General features: G+C 38.5%; 1 protein-coding gene and 1 non-coding gene across 2 annotated transcripts in view; both read left to right on the forward strand.

Moving 5' to 3' along the window:
- Positions 1 to 16,071, forward strand: part of WDR43 (WD repeat domain 43) — a 47,058-nt gene that overhangs the window by 7,166 nt on the left and 23,821 nt on the right. The window contains exons 2-5 of the mRNA XM_032391530.1: positions 834 to 971; positions 5,015 to 5,136; positions 10,266 to 10,386; positions 11,163 to 11,302. Coding sequence (XP_032247421.1) covers positions 834 to 971; positions 5,015 to 5,136; positions 10,266 to 10,386; positions 11,163 to 11,302 — 521 coding nt within the window. The remainder of the gene's footprint in view (positions 1 to 833; positions 972 to 5,014; positions 5,137 to 10,265; positions 10,387 to 11,162; positions 11,303 to 16,071) is intronic.
- LOC116624064 lies at positions 10,762 to 10,846 on the forward strand. The gene has a single exon (XR_004297819.1). It is a non-coding gene; the product is annotated as a small nucleolar RNA SNORD53/SNORD92 (small nucleolar RNA).

Consider the following 16,071-nt stretch of genomic DNA (forward strand, 5'->3'; position numbering starts at 1 on the left):
GCTTTCTGCTAAAGCACAGGCTGGCACGCTTTAATTAAAAAAAAAAACATCATATGGAAGAGAAGTTCTGAAATTACACATTTTCAGTATTGTAAACTTTGATGAAATACTCTGAAGTCGTCATCATTGATTGTCTTTGGACTAACAGCTGTTAGTTCTGTTTTTGAAGTAAATCAAAGCAGTCTTGTGGCATTTGACACTGGGTTGGAACTTGTGCCTCTTGTCATGAGGATCACCAAGACTGCATGGAACTTTCAGACTAACCCTTAATTCTCACACACTAGAGCAGCTTCTAGTATGCTCTACTAGTTACAACTATGTTTTGACTGAGACTGAAATAAATGTGTGTTTATAAAAACATGTGAGTCCCCTTTCCTGAGAATGAAGCTAGAGCACAAGGGAAGATGAAGAGGGAAAAAGGGGAAGTGTTGGTTGCTTGGCTGTGGATCTGTAGTCTCTGCTTGGGAGTGGAGGCTTCACTTGGACCTTTCACGAGTGGTTCATTTCTGAGAAGTGGAAGCAGCAGTGAGGCTGCTTGGACCTTTTAAGAGAATACTGGGAGCATGTCCTATTTGTCGCCTTCCTTCCAGAGAGGTAGGGGACAGGGACGGAGAATTATAAGCTCTTCTTTCCATTGGAGTGATTTTTTTTTTCCCCAAATAGTGAGAAAGAAAGCATTTGAGAGTGAGTCATCTGCCCTCCCTCCCCCAATCTTTAAGTGTCTTTTGGTAGCGGTCACATTTCATTTGTGGGTTAGTGGGCATTTGCATTTATGCATTAATGATGTCTTGTGTTTGAAATACAAAATGAACCTTTTCTTTTTCCCCCCCCAGGAAAGTCCCCAGAGGAAAAAAAGGAAATCAGAAGCTATAGGAACGAGTAACCAGATTGACTTGTTGGCTCTTGGTACAGCAGTTGGTAGTATTTTATTATACAGTACAGTAAAAGGAGAATTACACAGTAAATTGATAGTAAGTACAGATAAGTGTGTGTGTGTGTGTGTGTGTGTATGGATGTATATTGTATATAAAAGAAATGGGAAACTGATTATTAGAGATTTATTAAAAACAAAACCGAATAATGCTATAGGATCTGTATTATAGGGGCATTTTTCTGCCCCCACATTTAAAATTGGGAACAGTAATATTGTTAATAGCTATAATAGGTAATGTAATCTTTGTTGTAGGTTAGAATATGAAGAACTGTTGACTAGATTTAAAATAAAAGGTAGAAAGAGTTCTAGGTACCTCAAATTGTGACTGCAGGAAAGAGCTCACCACCTTTAGGGCTAGGGAACAAAGGAGGCAGTTGGGATAACTGCTGAAACTCAAACCTTTGAGGAGCTGGTGTTGCTCTCTTTGCTGCTGTCTCTGGTGGAAGAGTGGCCCCATGGGCTTTGCGGTCCAGACCTCTGAGGACAGAGCTCGTAACTGACTGCTGGTGTCCTTGAAGGGAGGGGAGGAGCCTAGTTCCTCAGGTGTTGGAACAATTGCGTATTGGGTTCAGCTGCTACCAAAAGGAGCACAGTAGGAGCCAGGCTAGAACAAATTCCTCTTCCAGCCTTGTCTCTCTCTAGCAGCCCTTTTTGGTGGAGCCTACTGGCCATCTGGCTGGCAAAGCAGGGATGTGGTCTGTGGAGTCCCAGCCCTGGCATCACAGAGCAAAGTGAGAGTTTGGCACTACAGGGCAGTGATTTAACTTAGCATAGTTTGTTTAGGACACTGTTTATTACATTATGTGTTTGGTGTTCACTGAACGTCTGTCTTTATATAGGAATGCTTTCTGTATATATGAATCAAACAGTGTTTTCTATTTTAAGTAACATTCTCCATAGATAATTTGGAACTACATAATGTTGAAAAGGGAAAAAAATTATTCTTACATCTATCACCAAGAGCTGTTTAATAAGATTGTGTATTTCTTTATGTACATGTTTAAGAAATACAGTTGAGTTCTGTCCATCTATTTTGTATCCTGATATTTTCCATTACATTACAACATGAGCAATTTTCATGTTTGTCAGGAACTAGTTACATTTTCAATGACTCCCTAAAATCCCACTAAATTGGATAGTCCCTTGGTGATTTAACTATTACTGACCATTAAGGTGCTTTCTAATTTTTTGTTGTTACACATTTTGTTTGCTGTTTACATGGATTCCCAGAATTACTGACCTGTAATTAATGAGTGAAAGGGTTTTAATGTTAAGGCTTTTTATGTATAGTATACAAATAGTTTCTGGAAGAGTTTTCTTGATTTTCTGTATCAGCAATGGAAAGAGTACCTGTATTCCAATAGCATTATTTCCACCATTGGATATGCCCATTAAAACAGCAAAAACATTAACAAAAGCTCAGCTGATTTGATAGATGAAAAATTCTGATTTTAAATCTGCATTTCAAAGTATGTTACTTATTTTCCTGTTAAAGAGTATAAAAATACAACTGTAAAACAAATTAAAGCATTTAGATGTATAGATAGTAAGAAGGGAATTTCTCTTACTTCCTCCCTCCTCTCCAAGTCGAGTATTGTCCTCATGTAGGCTTTTACCCTACTGTGGTTGGGAGCCCATCCTTTGATTTGATCAGTCTTTTGTGATGAGCAAGTACCTACAATCCAAGCAGTGTGATAGCTGCTTTATTCAGCTACTGTGGCAGTGGACATAATGCTAATGAAACCTAGAACTCCTTTTTAGATAATTTTGGTACTTCATGGGATTATACATTAATCTTTAACAGGGAATGAATGTATTAAAAGAATAACTAAGAAGGTCAGAGTAAGGAGTGTTGGGATGATTGGTGAAGTAGAAAGGGATCAGGCTTTGGAACTATTCTGTCCTGAGGTTGAGTCCTTTTAGTTATGTGGTCATGGGTAAGTAGTTGAACTTCTCATTTCTTAAATGGGTATTCTGTAACCTACCTTGCATGCTTTTTTGGGATTTAGATGTAATAGTATATTGTAAGTGCCTAGTGCAGTACCTGACATGTAATTGGTATTGTGCAGATGTTTGTTGAGTAAGTGAATGAGTGAATGGACAGTTGGTAGATTGTTTTTCAAATGGGTATAATAGCTCCTAGCAATGTATGATAGTGCCATTTTTTTCTGTAACCTTCCCAGTGTGGGTATTATAATGCTGATAAGCAAAATGCTAGATGGATAGACTGAAAATGTTACTTTGTTTTGCTTTAATCTCTTGGATTACTAACTTTGAAAATTTTATTTTCTTACTGAATTTTTTCTATGGAATTTATGTTTATATCCTTTATTCAGTTCTTGTGTATGTGTCAATGATATAGGACTTAGTTCTTTGAATGGATAGCTCATACTAGTGAAAGGAAGTAGCTGAACTTAATATTTAGAAGTATTTTTCTTGGGATGCCTCGGGGGCTCAGTTGGTTAAGCGTCTTCCTTCGGCTCAGGTCATGATCCCAGTGTCCTGGGATCGAGTCCTGCATTGGGCTCCTTGCTCATTGGGAAGCCTGCTTCTCCCTTTGCCACTCCCCCTGCTTGTGCGCTCTCTGTCTCTCTGACAAATAAAATCTTAAAAAAAAAGTGAGCAATCTATATAATAGAGTAGTGATTTTGAGTTTTATCCTTAGTTTACATATATACATGATGGTGATTCATGTATTCATTTAATTGTACTGTGAATTCAAGTAGAGAGAGTGAAAATCATAATTGCTCACAGTGTAAATTATTTTAGGACCTTATTCTGCTGAATGAGTTTGTCCCGGAATGTGTGTGTGGTGGGTGGGAGAGTTGAACTTGCCCTTTCCCAGTTGATGTCTCCATTCCTGTTTGCTGCTGAGTGAGCAAGCATCTTGCTATGTTGAATATGTTTAAAGTATTGTTCATATGGTATCTTCCATAACACAAGGAAATACTTAGTGTTTACCTGAAGAAATAGTGGTTTCTTTCTTTTTTTTTTTCTTTTTAAGATTTTATTTATTTATTTGACAGAGAGCACAAGCAGGCAAAGCAGCAGGCAGAGGGAGAGGGAGAAGCAGGCTCTCTGCTGAGCAGGGAGCCAGACGCGGGGCTTGATCCCAGGACCCTGGGATCATGACCTGAGCCGAAGGCAGACGCTTAACGACTGAGCCACCCAGGCACCCTGAAACAGTGGTTTCTTTATTGAGAGATAGTTTTGGTAGTTTGTTTTTTAAAGGTTTTATTTATTTATTTGAGAGAGACAGAGAGAGAGTATGCACGGGGGGAGGGGCAGAGGCAGAGGGCAAAGCAGACTCCCTGCTGAGCAGGGAGCCTGATTCAGGGCTCCATCCCAGGACCCTGAGATCATGGCCTGAGCCGAAGGCAGATGCTTAACCGACTGAGCCACCCAGGTGCCCCAGTTTTGGTAGTTTTTTTTTAAAGTGACTGTGATTTTCAAAGATAGTTTTGACTAGACATGATTTTTATCTTAATACTTTAAACTCCAAGATTTGACTTTATTAGTTCACTCAAGTGTCATAAGCTTTTGCCACTGTACATGAAGTATTCTGTCTTGTCTTAGTGCTGGCATTCCTTATTTATTTATTTATTTATTTATTTATTTGACAGAGAGAGAGACACAGTGAGAGAGGGAACACAAGCAGGGGGAGTGGGAGAGGGAGAAGCAGGCTTCCCGTGGAGCAGGGAGCCCGATGCAGGGGCTCCATCCCAGGACCCTGGGACCATGACCTGAGCGGAAGGCAGACGCTTAACGACTGAGCCACCCAGGCGCCCCAGTGCTGGCATTCCTGTCAAAAGCAAGTGGCATTTAGAACTAGCATCCTTTGACTTACGATGTGGAAGTATATTTTTTCAACAGAGAAGGGAAAGTTAACATTTGATGAGTTTATAGATGATTTATCTCATTTTTGATGTTGGAAATAGATAGCTATAGGTTAGGGTGTTTTAAGTTAGGTTAAAGCCTATCTTTTTTGTTAACTGTTAGTAATGATTCTAGGATGCGTAATTATGTTATATCAGGCGTGGTTTTTTTTCTTTTAATCTTTTTTTTTTTTTTAATCTGTAGAGTGGTGGACATGACAACAAGGTTAATTGCATACAGTGGCATCAAGACAATGGCTGTTTGTATAGTTGTTCAGATGATAAACATATTGTGGAATGGAATACACAGACATGCAAAGTAAAGTGGTGAGTAATGTTGATGGTTCCATAGTACTGGAGGGGTAACTTGTTATTGTTGGAAACGCATTAGAGTTGGACAAATCAAGACTGTGTTCTTGGCTGTAGGTCAAGTTTCATACTGGACACAGAGAGGAATGTAGATACTAAACTAGACTTTTCAAGGAATTTTTAATCAAATCAGGCATGCAAGATTTTAATACATAAACGTTAAATAATGATACAAGAGTAAAATAATTGCACAAGAGATACCATAAGATACCATGCAATTACTGGTCAAATGAGTTGGATAGTGTTGGCAAGGCCTGGCGGAAGAGAAGAGATTTCAGTTGGGCCTTCTAGGAAAGGTTAGATTTGGACAGAAGAGGGTGGGGGAAGGGAGGTGGGCAGATGACAAGACCAAAGGCTAGGAGAAAGGGCAGTGAAAGATTTAGAGGATTTACATACTAGGGAATAATGGCTGATAGAGGATATGGGCCAAAGTATCTTAAGAGTCTGGCCTTAACTGTCATACATAAAAATCTCAGACAACTCTACTAGTTCAAGTGCCTAATCCTATGATAAGCTTTGTAGTAGATGTTCAGTAAATGTTGAATTGATTCAACTTAGGCAGATGAGGACCCTAGGAAGGATGATGATGCTCATGGTCTTACAGCTAATGAGTGGCAGGGAAGTTCTTATACTGTTGTGAATTCTGGTACAGTGTTTTTTTTTTTTTTTTTTTAAGATTTATTTATTTGAGAGAGAATGAGAGAGAGAGAGAGCACATGAGAGGGGGGAGGGTCAGAGGGAGAAGCAGACTCCCTGCTGAACAGGGAGCCCGATGCGGGACTCGATCCTGGGACTCCAGGATCATGACCTGAGCTGAAGGCAGTCGCTTAACGAAATGAGCCATCCAGGCGCCCTCTGGTACAGTGTTTTTCTACGGTATTAAAACTATTTTCTTGGAGTTTTAGATTCTATGTCGTAAGCAGGAGAGCGCCACTAAAGGTAATGTCTTGGGAATAAAGTCACCAAGATAATGCTTTAGGAAAAGGTCATCTGCCAGCATTGTGTAGAGTAAATGGAAAGGAGCTGGTTCAAAGGCAGAGAAGCCATTAAAAAACAAAACAAAACAGAACAAGGCAGAGAAGCTAGATTCCAGGTGGTTGTAGTAGATCAAGTGTGGGATGGTAAGAGTGGGAAGTGAGAATGGAAAAGATACCAACTAAGAACATTTGGGTAGCATGGAAGGGGGTATTAAGTAACAGCAATAAGTTAAATGTTAACTCTTCAGTTTTCAGCTTTGTGAACTTACTGGTGAGTAGAGGTGAGGTACAGTTCGTAGGAATTATGGCCAGAAGAGGGAAATGGTTTTGCGTTTTCAGACAAGTTGAATTTGAAATAATACATGAAAGGCAAGACTCAGCAGATGAGGTGGTGATAGAGGCTTAGAATTTGAAGGAGGGTTTGGGGCACCAAGTATAGATGAATAGGTCATCTGGCTAGAGGTTCGGTAGGTGTCTTCATTTACATGTGGCAGTAGTTTTCTCCACTGATGACTGTCAGAAACACCTGTGGAGATTCTCACCCACTAGGTCTGGGGTGGGGACCATGCCAGTCTATTTTTAAAATACTGTCTGGATGAGAGTTCATAATGTCAAGTACTTCATGTAGGGGCTACTAATGTTTAAGGCTCTGTTCACATTCTACACAGTGTTGGATTTTTTTTTTTTAACAATGTGAATTAGGCTCTACAGTTGAGAAATAGGTTGGATCCGAGCCTGAGCTCATCCACACTATAGTCCCATAGGATATTGTTCCCAACTTCATTCTTGGCATCCTTATGCTGCTGTTAAGATACTTTGGCCCATATCCTCTATCAGCCATTATTCCCTTGCATGTTAAATCCTCTAAATCTTTCACTGCCCTTTCTCCTAGCCTTTGGTCTTGTCATCTGCCCACCTCCCTTCCCCCACCCTCTTCTGTCCAAATCTAACCTTTCCTAGAAGGCCCAACTGAAATCTTCTCTTCCGCCAGGCCTTGCCAACACTATCCAACTCATTTGACCAGTAATTGCATGGTATCTTATGGTATCTCTTGTGCAATTATTTTACTCTTGTATCATTATTTAATGTTTATGTATTAAAATCTTGCATGCCTGATTTGATTAAAAATTCCTTGAAAAGTCTAGTATCTACATTCCTCTCCATTTTAGGTACTATGTGTTGACTTCCTACTATGGAAGATGAGGATTTAGCTCTCAGCCTCTAGCCTCTCCCTTCTCCATTCTCCCAATATTGGTACATCACAGTTTTTGATGAAGGACTATTCATTGTTTGCATTAAATATTATTACAGATGAGCCTTGTACTCTACCAGGTTTTTATTATTTCTTGGCATAAAACTGATTTTCTTGGGGTGTGTAATTGCCTTTTTGTTCATTTGCTTAGTTTTGTATATACCTATCATTAGCTCATTTTCACCCTCATGGTAGCATGTTATTTTGGGGCACATCAGTTAATCAGTTGTATTTATTTCTTGAAGGCTTTCCTCCAATTTCGTCTATTTATTGGAGGATTTCTGAGCTTTCCTCCAGGATCTGCTGAACAGCAATGATCCTGGGATTTTCTTTCATTATCATTTTGAAAATTCTCTTGTCAGATGGAGCCTCTGTGTCTTGGATCCCATTTTTCTCTTTGTTGGGTTACTCTCTTCTTTTTTGTGAAACACACCAATTGGTAGCTTCCTAAGAAAAGTATGAGGATGGTAAATTTAGTGAGATTTTGCTTGTCTATTAGCACCTTTATTGTATCCTCACAGTTGATTTATAGTTTGAAGATAATTTTAGGTTGGAAATAATTCTCCCTCAGATTTTGAAGCATTGGTTTATTAGTTTATTTATTTATTTGTTTTTGTTTCATTGGTTCTTAGCTTTCAGTACTAATTAACCTTATGTTCTAAAATATCCAGTGCATTTTTTATTGAGTCAGTGAATTACATTGGCGCACAGGGGACCATTTAGCCCGGGAGTTCTGTGTTCTTCATTTTTCTTTTAGTGTGTATTTGACAATTTCATCCCTCTGTTGTCTTTGACCTTTCTCTAAGGACAACCTATTATTACTTAGATGTTGTATCTCGTGGACTAATCCCTTAAATTTATTCTCTCTTATTTTCCCTTTTGTCCTTTTCTTTTGTTACTGGGGAGATTGTCTCAGTTTCATCTTCCACATCGTCTAGTGAATTTTTAAATTTCTCTAACCATTTTTTTAACTTCTGGGAGCTTTGTTTTTCTCTTAATTTTCTTTTTGTTGCACCATGTTTCTTTCATGGATATAATATTTTCTAACTCTCTGAAGATAATTAAAGGATTTAAAGTATTTTTCTTTTATTTCTTACATCATCTCCCTCTTGAGGATGTGTTTTGATTTTTGTTTGATTTTAGCCTCTTTTATGTTAAAGGCATTCTTCGAATGACTGAGGATCCTTGGGTGCCTGTCACTATTTGAAAATGAAACATTAAAAAGCTGATTGGAAGGCCGGTGTGGGTGGGTGGCTCAGTTGCTGGGTTTCATTTGTAGAGTGATGGGGAAGCCTTCAAATGTCAGTATGTGTGGGTTACTACTTTGGCACCAGTCACATTTCCTAGAGAGGAATCTTTTAATCTAGTGCTTTTCAAGCTCTGATGTGCATGTGAATTACTTGTGCAGACAGAGCTGTTTTAATAGGTCCAGCTGGAGTTTGGGAATCAAAGTCTAATCAGTCTCCAGGTGATTCCGGTGTAGGAGGTTACAGTGTGAGTTGCACAGCTCTTACTGGGGGGTGGGAGGGAGCTGTGGTAGTGGTGTTAGTTCTCTGCTGGCGTGTTATTGCTGAGTGGCGAGGTGGATGCAGGGAAGCTTGTCAGGTGGTGATGCTGTCTTTTTTATATATGTTAAGTGAATAGGTGTGGAATAAGGAATATAAAATGTCAAAGCTCTTGGACAATTTGAAAAATTGTCAGAAGTATTAGGAGCTGAAAAGGGTAAAGGAAAAGGTCGTCTCCTACATTATTGTTGCATCTCCTTGATTACTTGAATCAAGTAATCGTTTTCATGTTTATTGACAATTTGAATTTCTTGTATGAATTGCCTGTTTATATCTTTTGTGTATTTTTATTTAGAGTTCATTTTTTTTTTGAACTTGAGCTATTTCTTGAATATAGAGTGTTTATGTATTCTGAATATTAATCCTTTTCTTACATATTTTTGGTATTTTCTAGCCTTTTGCGTTTATTTTTTGTTTTTATTTATTTATTTTTAAAGATTTTATTTATTTATTTGAGATAGAGAGCTCGAAGGGGTGGAGGAGGAGGGGGAGAGGGAGAGAGAGAAGCATATTCCCCGCTGAGCAGGGAACCTGATGCGGGGCTTGATCCTAGGACCCTGAGATCGTGACCTGAGCCGAAGGCAGATGCTTAACTGACTGAGCCACCCAGGTGCCCTTAGCCTTTTGCCTTTAAGTTTGTGACTTATTTTGTGGTACAGAAGTTTTATTTATTTAAATCAGGTTATTTTGCTGTTATGATTTCTGGTTTGTAACTGCTTTGGAAGGCCTTTCCAAAGGGATAGAATGGACTTGTGGTGGTCTTGGTATCCAGTCTGGTAGTTTCCTGGGCATTAACAAAATCTACTTCATAGATCACAAGATACACAACTACCCATTTTACATTCTTTTTTTTTTTTTTTTTAAAGATTTTATTTATTTACCTGAGAGAGAGAATGGGAGACAGAGAGCATGAGAGGGGAAGGGTCAGAGGGAGAAGCAGACCCCCTGCTGAGCAGGGAGCCCGATGTGGGACTCGATCCCGGGACTCCAGAATCATGACCTGAGCCGAAGGCAGTTGCTTAACCAACTGAGCCACCCAGGCGCCCCCATTTTACATTCTTAAAACTCTTACTCTTCCATTTTCTGGAACCTCTTGAGAATGTTTTATTGGGCAGGCAGGCTTTACCTTAGTGTCCAAGGTTAGTCACCTGATACAGGCTTTTAAGGAATGTAATGTGGCATAGAACCTTAAGTGATATTTTTAATGCCTGATTTGCTTTTTGCTATCTTTTTGCTCTGAGTAAAGTTTTCTCCCTATTCATTGAGGCATTTTTGTTTCTCTTCACAATACAGCAAATGGAAAGGCGACAATAGCAGTGTCAGCTCCCTGTGTATCAGCCCAGATGGAAAGATGTTGCTTTCAGCTGGTCGAACAATCAAACTGTGGGTTTTGGAGACCAAAGAAATCTACAGAGTGAGTGAATCAAATTAGTTGTAAGCCTAACAGTCATCTAGAGTAAGTATGGAGAAGGGCAGAAAGTCTGAGCTGTAGCATATTATTTTAAGAATACAGATTTGTTATTTTCAGGCATATCAAATAGTGGAATCAGTAGACAAAAGTTAGCCTCCAAACCTGGTTTGTTGATATTAAATAGGTTAGATGTGTTCATTTCACATGCATTTGAAAAACGAATAGAACAAATAAGTAGAATTTGAATTAAAAATCTTTTCTGCTGTGGAATGATAGTAGTTTTGATTTCTAGCTTATATCCAGCATTTAGTACATTTACAGTATTTGACTATGGAGACGTAGTATTACGTTTTGAGTGTGCTCAGGGGTGTACTTTTGGTGCTGTGATGATGCCCTAAAATTGTGGTTTCGACTCACTGAGAGTAAAATGAGGACCTACAATTCCTTGGCTGTGTCTGAGCACCCAGGCACCCCTTTAAACACGGATAGAATTAAGTGGATCTTTAATGCAAAAAATGGAAGAAAGAAAGATTGTGGGTAGGGCCCTGGGAGTTAGAAGGACGTCCTGATTTTTCAGTATTTTCAGATGGGAGTTTTAGTGAGAGGAATATATATAGCACAAATAGCCTCAGTTGCTTAGAATTAAATTTAGCTGTTACCTTTAGTCTGGAGTTCTGATTTCAGATGTGGCTCATATGTATTGCTTATGGTCCAGATGGACTCTTTAATTTTTGTTACTGCTCTGTTCCCTCTCCTAAATGAGATTTAACTTTCTCTAGCACTTCACAGGCCATGCAACGCCAGTTTCGTCACTCATCTTCACTACTATCAGACCTCCTAATGAGAGCCAACCCTTTGATGGAATCACTGGTCTTTATTTCTTGTCTGGAGCAGTACATGACCGGTTACTCAATGTCTGGTATGTAGTCTTTTGGATCTGGAGGTAGCATTGCCTTGAAAGAATGTGTCACAACTTGTATGGTTAATATAGATGGTGAATGTGAGACTTAACTATTGTATTTAGTATTAGATTTACCTTGACTTGTAATGAAGAATTGAGCCTGCCTAAAAAACAGATCTTTATGAGAAAAATTTAAGAGCATTATATAATAGAACCTCCTTTTTGCTTGTTCAGAGGTAGAGCAGTCTGAGTATTTTTGTGATTGGGCAAATGATAAATAACCTTCTTAAAAATATTGGAATAATCTCTGATTTTATTGAAATAGATAGGACTTCTGGGTTAGTGCAGTAATGTCTATTTACCGATCTTTTACTGAAGACATTTAATTCCTTGGCTTTGTATGAAAATTCCCAATTAGGCACCCCCACTCCCCCCATTTTTTTGTTTTGTTTTGTTTTGTTTTTCTTCTGCTTTTTGCAATAGTTGCTGTTACTAATTTTCCTTGGAACTCCCTTTTTTTTCCCCCCAAGATTTTAAGTAGTTGACAACCAGTGTGGGGCTTGAACTTAACAACCCCAAAATCAAGAGTCACATGCTCTGTTGACTGAGTCAGCCAGGCGCCCCGGCTTGCTAGCTTTATTCATTTATTTATTTATTTATTTATTTAAATTCAGTTAGCCAACTATAGTACGTCATTAGTTTTGATGTAATGTTCAGTGATTCATTAGTTGCATATTAACACCCAGTGCTCATCACATCACCCAGTCGGCCCCCCCCCCCACAACGTTTGTTTCCCGGTGTCAAGAGTCTCTTATGTTTTTTCTCCCTCTCTGATTTCTTCCCATTCAGTTTTCCCTCCCTTCCCCTATGTCCTCTGCACTATTCCTTATATTCCACATATGAGTGAAACCTGGCACTACATTTATTTATTTATTTATTTATTAATCATTTTTAAAGATTTTATTTATTTGATAAAGAGACAGTGAGAGAGGGAACACAAGCAGGGGGAGTGGGAGAGGGAGAAGCACGCTCACCTTGGAGCAGGGAGCCCCGAGACACGGGGCTCTATCCCAGGACCCTGGGATCATGACCTGAGCCGAAGGCAGACACTTAACGGCTGAGCCACCCAGGCGCCCCCGGCCCTACTTTTAAAAGTAAAAATTAATTTGGTATTAAATGGCTGTTGGAAAGTTTTTAATTTTTAGAAAACAAGAGTTTTCTTAGATTTTATGAGATCTGATGGTGAAGCTTTTTTTTTTTTTAAACGTGCTATTAATGGACAGAATAAATGGAGATTTAAAAAACAAGTAGTGGGGCGCCTGGGTGGCTCAGATGGTTAAGTGTCTGCCTTCGGCTCAGGTCATGATCCCGGGGTCCTGGGATCGAGTCCCACATATGGCTCCTTGCTCAGCAGGAAGCCGGCTTCTCCCTCTCCCACTCTCCCTGCTTGTGTTCCCTCTCTCGCTGTCTCTCTCTCTGTCAAATAAATAAATAAAATCTTTTAAAAAATAAATAAATAAATAAAAAACAAGTAGTTTCCCATCCTAGTAATCAATTAGTTGAGCTTGTTCTTGACCATATAAGGTTATTATGAATTTACACCAAATAATACTCATATAGAAGTAGGCCTCATCAAATACATAATCTTGACATAGTTGGGTGGGGACAGGTTCATGAGGCCTAGTGTGGACCTCTGTTCACCTTCAAACTAGCAGCTGAGTCATAGTTCCTAATTATGCCTCTGCTAATCACATCGTGTTGGTTTTCTGTCCTGTGTTTGGTTTTTGAGGTGTGCCTATTGGGATAATTCCTTTTAGTTCTATGTATTAGTAAAGCTAGAAAGTTAAAATATACCACCAGAGCCTCCTGATATTACTCAGATGTTTCAATCTTTTCTGTTTTTCTTTTAAATTTTATTTTTCATTTATTAGAGTGCGTGTGTGCATGTGCACAAGTGGGGGGGGGGGCAAAGGGAGAGGGAGAAGCAAACTCCCCGGTGAGCAGCATTGTGGGGCTCGATCCCTGGACCTTGAGATCATGACCTGAGCCGAAGGCAGACACTTAACGGACTGAGCCACCCAGGCACCCACAGGTGTTTCGGTCTTAAAAATGCTTCAACTCTTTGGCTCCCTAGACCTAGGGGTCTCCAACTACAAAATTTTTTCTATAAAAGAAAAGTTGATTTCTGTTGTCTTAACATCCCTCAAATAGTATGTGTATGCCTGAGGGCTTCCTAGTTACAGAGGAGTAAACTTGAAAAATTACAAAACCGTATTAAAAGGCTGCCCCAGAGGGCCATTTATGGAAAACTTTGTGTTTTGGTAGGTAGAACAAGCCTAAGGTTGCCTGATAATTACCTTTGAAAGACATATTTCTTTTAGGAAATAACATTTAAGGTTTCTTGCTGCTGAATGAAAAAATTCAACAAAAAAAGACTTTGATATTACTGTAAGGACAGTACTATCTCCTACTGAGGAACTAAGATAACAATTTCTTCTGTATAAAGTAGTCTGTTGGCAGTGATTTTGAACATGTATAAAAGGCTTCGAGTTAGAATTAGTGTTTTATGAAGAATTTATAAATGGAAATACTTAGAATTGATCAGATAAACTCTTAATTTTCTTCTAGACACAAAAATATTGAAAGATTGTTTACTGGTGAATGCATAAAGTCTCACTAGTTGATAAAAAAACTGATTTTGAATTGGGTTTGCAAATCATTTTTGTTACTGCTACTCAGTCATTTTTTAGTTACTGTGCCTTAAATTTTTAAAATGCCTTTATTGAGGTATAATTGATGTATAATTGCATGTTTTCTTCCTCTTTTTTAACAGTATTATCCTAATTTTTTTCCAGCTTTATTGAGATATAATTGACATAAAACATTGTGTAAGTTTCAGGTGTACAGTGTGATGATTTGATACACATGTATATTGCAAAGTGATTACCAGGGTTAGTTACTATCTCCATCACCTCACTAATTACCATTTCTTTTTTGTGGCAAGAATGTTTTAAGATCTATTTTCTTAGTAAGTTTGAAGTATATAATACAGTATTGTTAACTATAACCACCAGGTTGTACATTAGATCTCCAGACCTTATTCATCTTATAGTTGAAAGTTTGTACCGTTTCACCAACATCCTCTCTCCATTTCTCCTGCTCTCCAGGACCTGGGGACCACCATTCTCCTGTTTTTATATATTATGAATAAATTGCACATATTCGAAGTATACAATTTGATAAAGTTTTAACATATGTATACATCCATGAAATCAATTACCACAATTGACAGTGACCATGTGCATTGCTCCTAAGAGTTTCTTCATATCCCTTTATAATCCGCATCCTCACTCTATAGTCACCAGGCTTGTTGACATATTTGGGACATTACAAATAAAGCTATTATGGACATTTGGGTATAATCTTTCTACGGACATATGATTCATTTCTCTTGGGTAAATAAATACCTAGGAGTGTAGTGGGGGGATCATAATGATAGGTGTATATTTAACTTTTTAAGAAATTGCCAAATTTGGGCGCCTGGCTGGCTCAGTCAGAACATGTGACTCTTGATTTCAGGGTTGTGACTTCAAGTCCCACTTTGGGCTTAGAGCCTATGAGGAAAAGAGAAAAAAAAAGAAATTGTCAAGTTTTTTCAAAGTGGTTGTACCATTTTACATTCTAACTAGCTGTGTATAAAGAGTGTGAATTCATATTTTCACCAGTGCTTGATATATCATTTAATTTTAGCCATTTTAATAGGTATGTAGTGGTACCCCACTGTGGTTTTAATTTACATTTCCCTAATCGCCACTGATGTTGAGAATCTTTTATGTGCCTGTTTGCTATCTGGATATGTTTCTTCATGAGTGTCTATTCAAATATTTTGGCCTATTTTTTATTGGGTTTGTTTTGTTACTGAGTTTTGAGAATTCTGTATATATTCTGAATATAAACCCATTAATCAGGTATATGCTTTGCAAATATTTTCTCCTACTATGTGCCTTGTCTTTTTGAAGAGATGTTTTTAATTTTGATGAAGTCCAGATCATGTTTAGAGATCTTTGCTTAATCCAAGGTCACAAAGATTTTCTCCTGGAAGTTTTAGTTTTAAGTCTTACATTTGATTCTGTGGTCTGTTTGAGTTAATTTCTGTATATGGTGCAAAGATGCATGGCATTTTTTTTTTTTTAAGTTTTTATTTAAATTCCAGTTAATATAAAGTGTAATACTAGTTTCTGGTGTACAATATACTGACTCACACTTCCATATAGCACCTGGTGCTCATCACAAGTGTACTCTTTTTTTTTTTTTCCTGAGAGAGAGCAGGGTGTGGTGGGGGCGGGGGGGGGGGGGCACGGGGCAGAGAGAATCTTAAGCAGGCTCTACCCATGTCATTGCAAATGGCAAGATTTCATTCTTTTTTATGGCTTGAGTAATACTCCATAGTGTGTGTGTGTGTGTGTGTGTGTGTGTGTGTGTGTGTTTGTGTGTGTATGTGTGTGTCACATCTTTATCCATTCATCAATCAGTGGACACTTGGGCTGTTTCTGTAATTTGGCTACTGGAGATATTATTGTAGAAACATCAGGGTGCATGTATCCCTTTGAATTAGTATTTTTGTATTCTTTGGGTAAATACCTAGTATGCGATTCCTGGATCACTTTTTGAGGAACCTGCATGCTTTTTTCCAGGATGGCCGCACAAAAGTTTGCATTCCCAAAGAATGGATGGAAATGTATATTTTGGTATTGGGAATATCCACTGGTCCCAGTACCGTTTGTTGA

Source organism: Phoca vitulina, unplaced genomic scaffold (genome assembly GCF_004348235.1).
Source record: "Phoca vitulina isolate PV1807 unplaced genomic scaffold, GSC_HSeal_1.0 scaffold63, whole genome shotgun sequence".
In the NCBI taxonomy this organism is placed as follows: domain Eukaryota; kingdom Metazoa; phylum Chordata; class Mammalia; order Carnivora; family Phocidae; genus Phoca; species Phoca vitulina.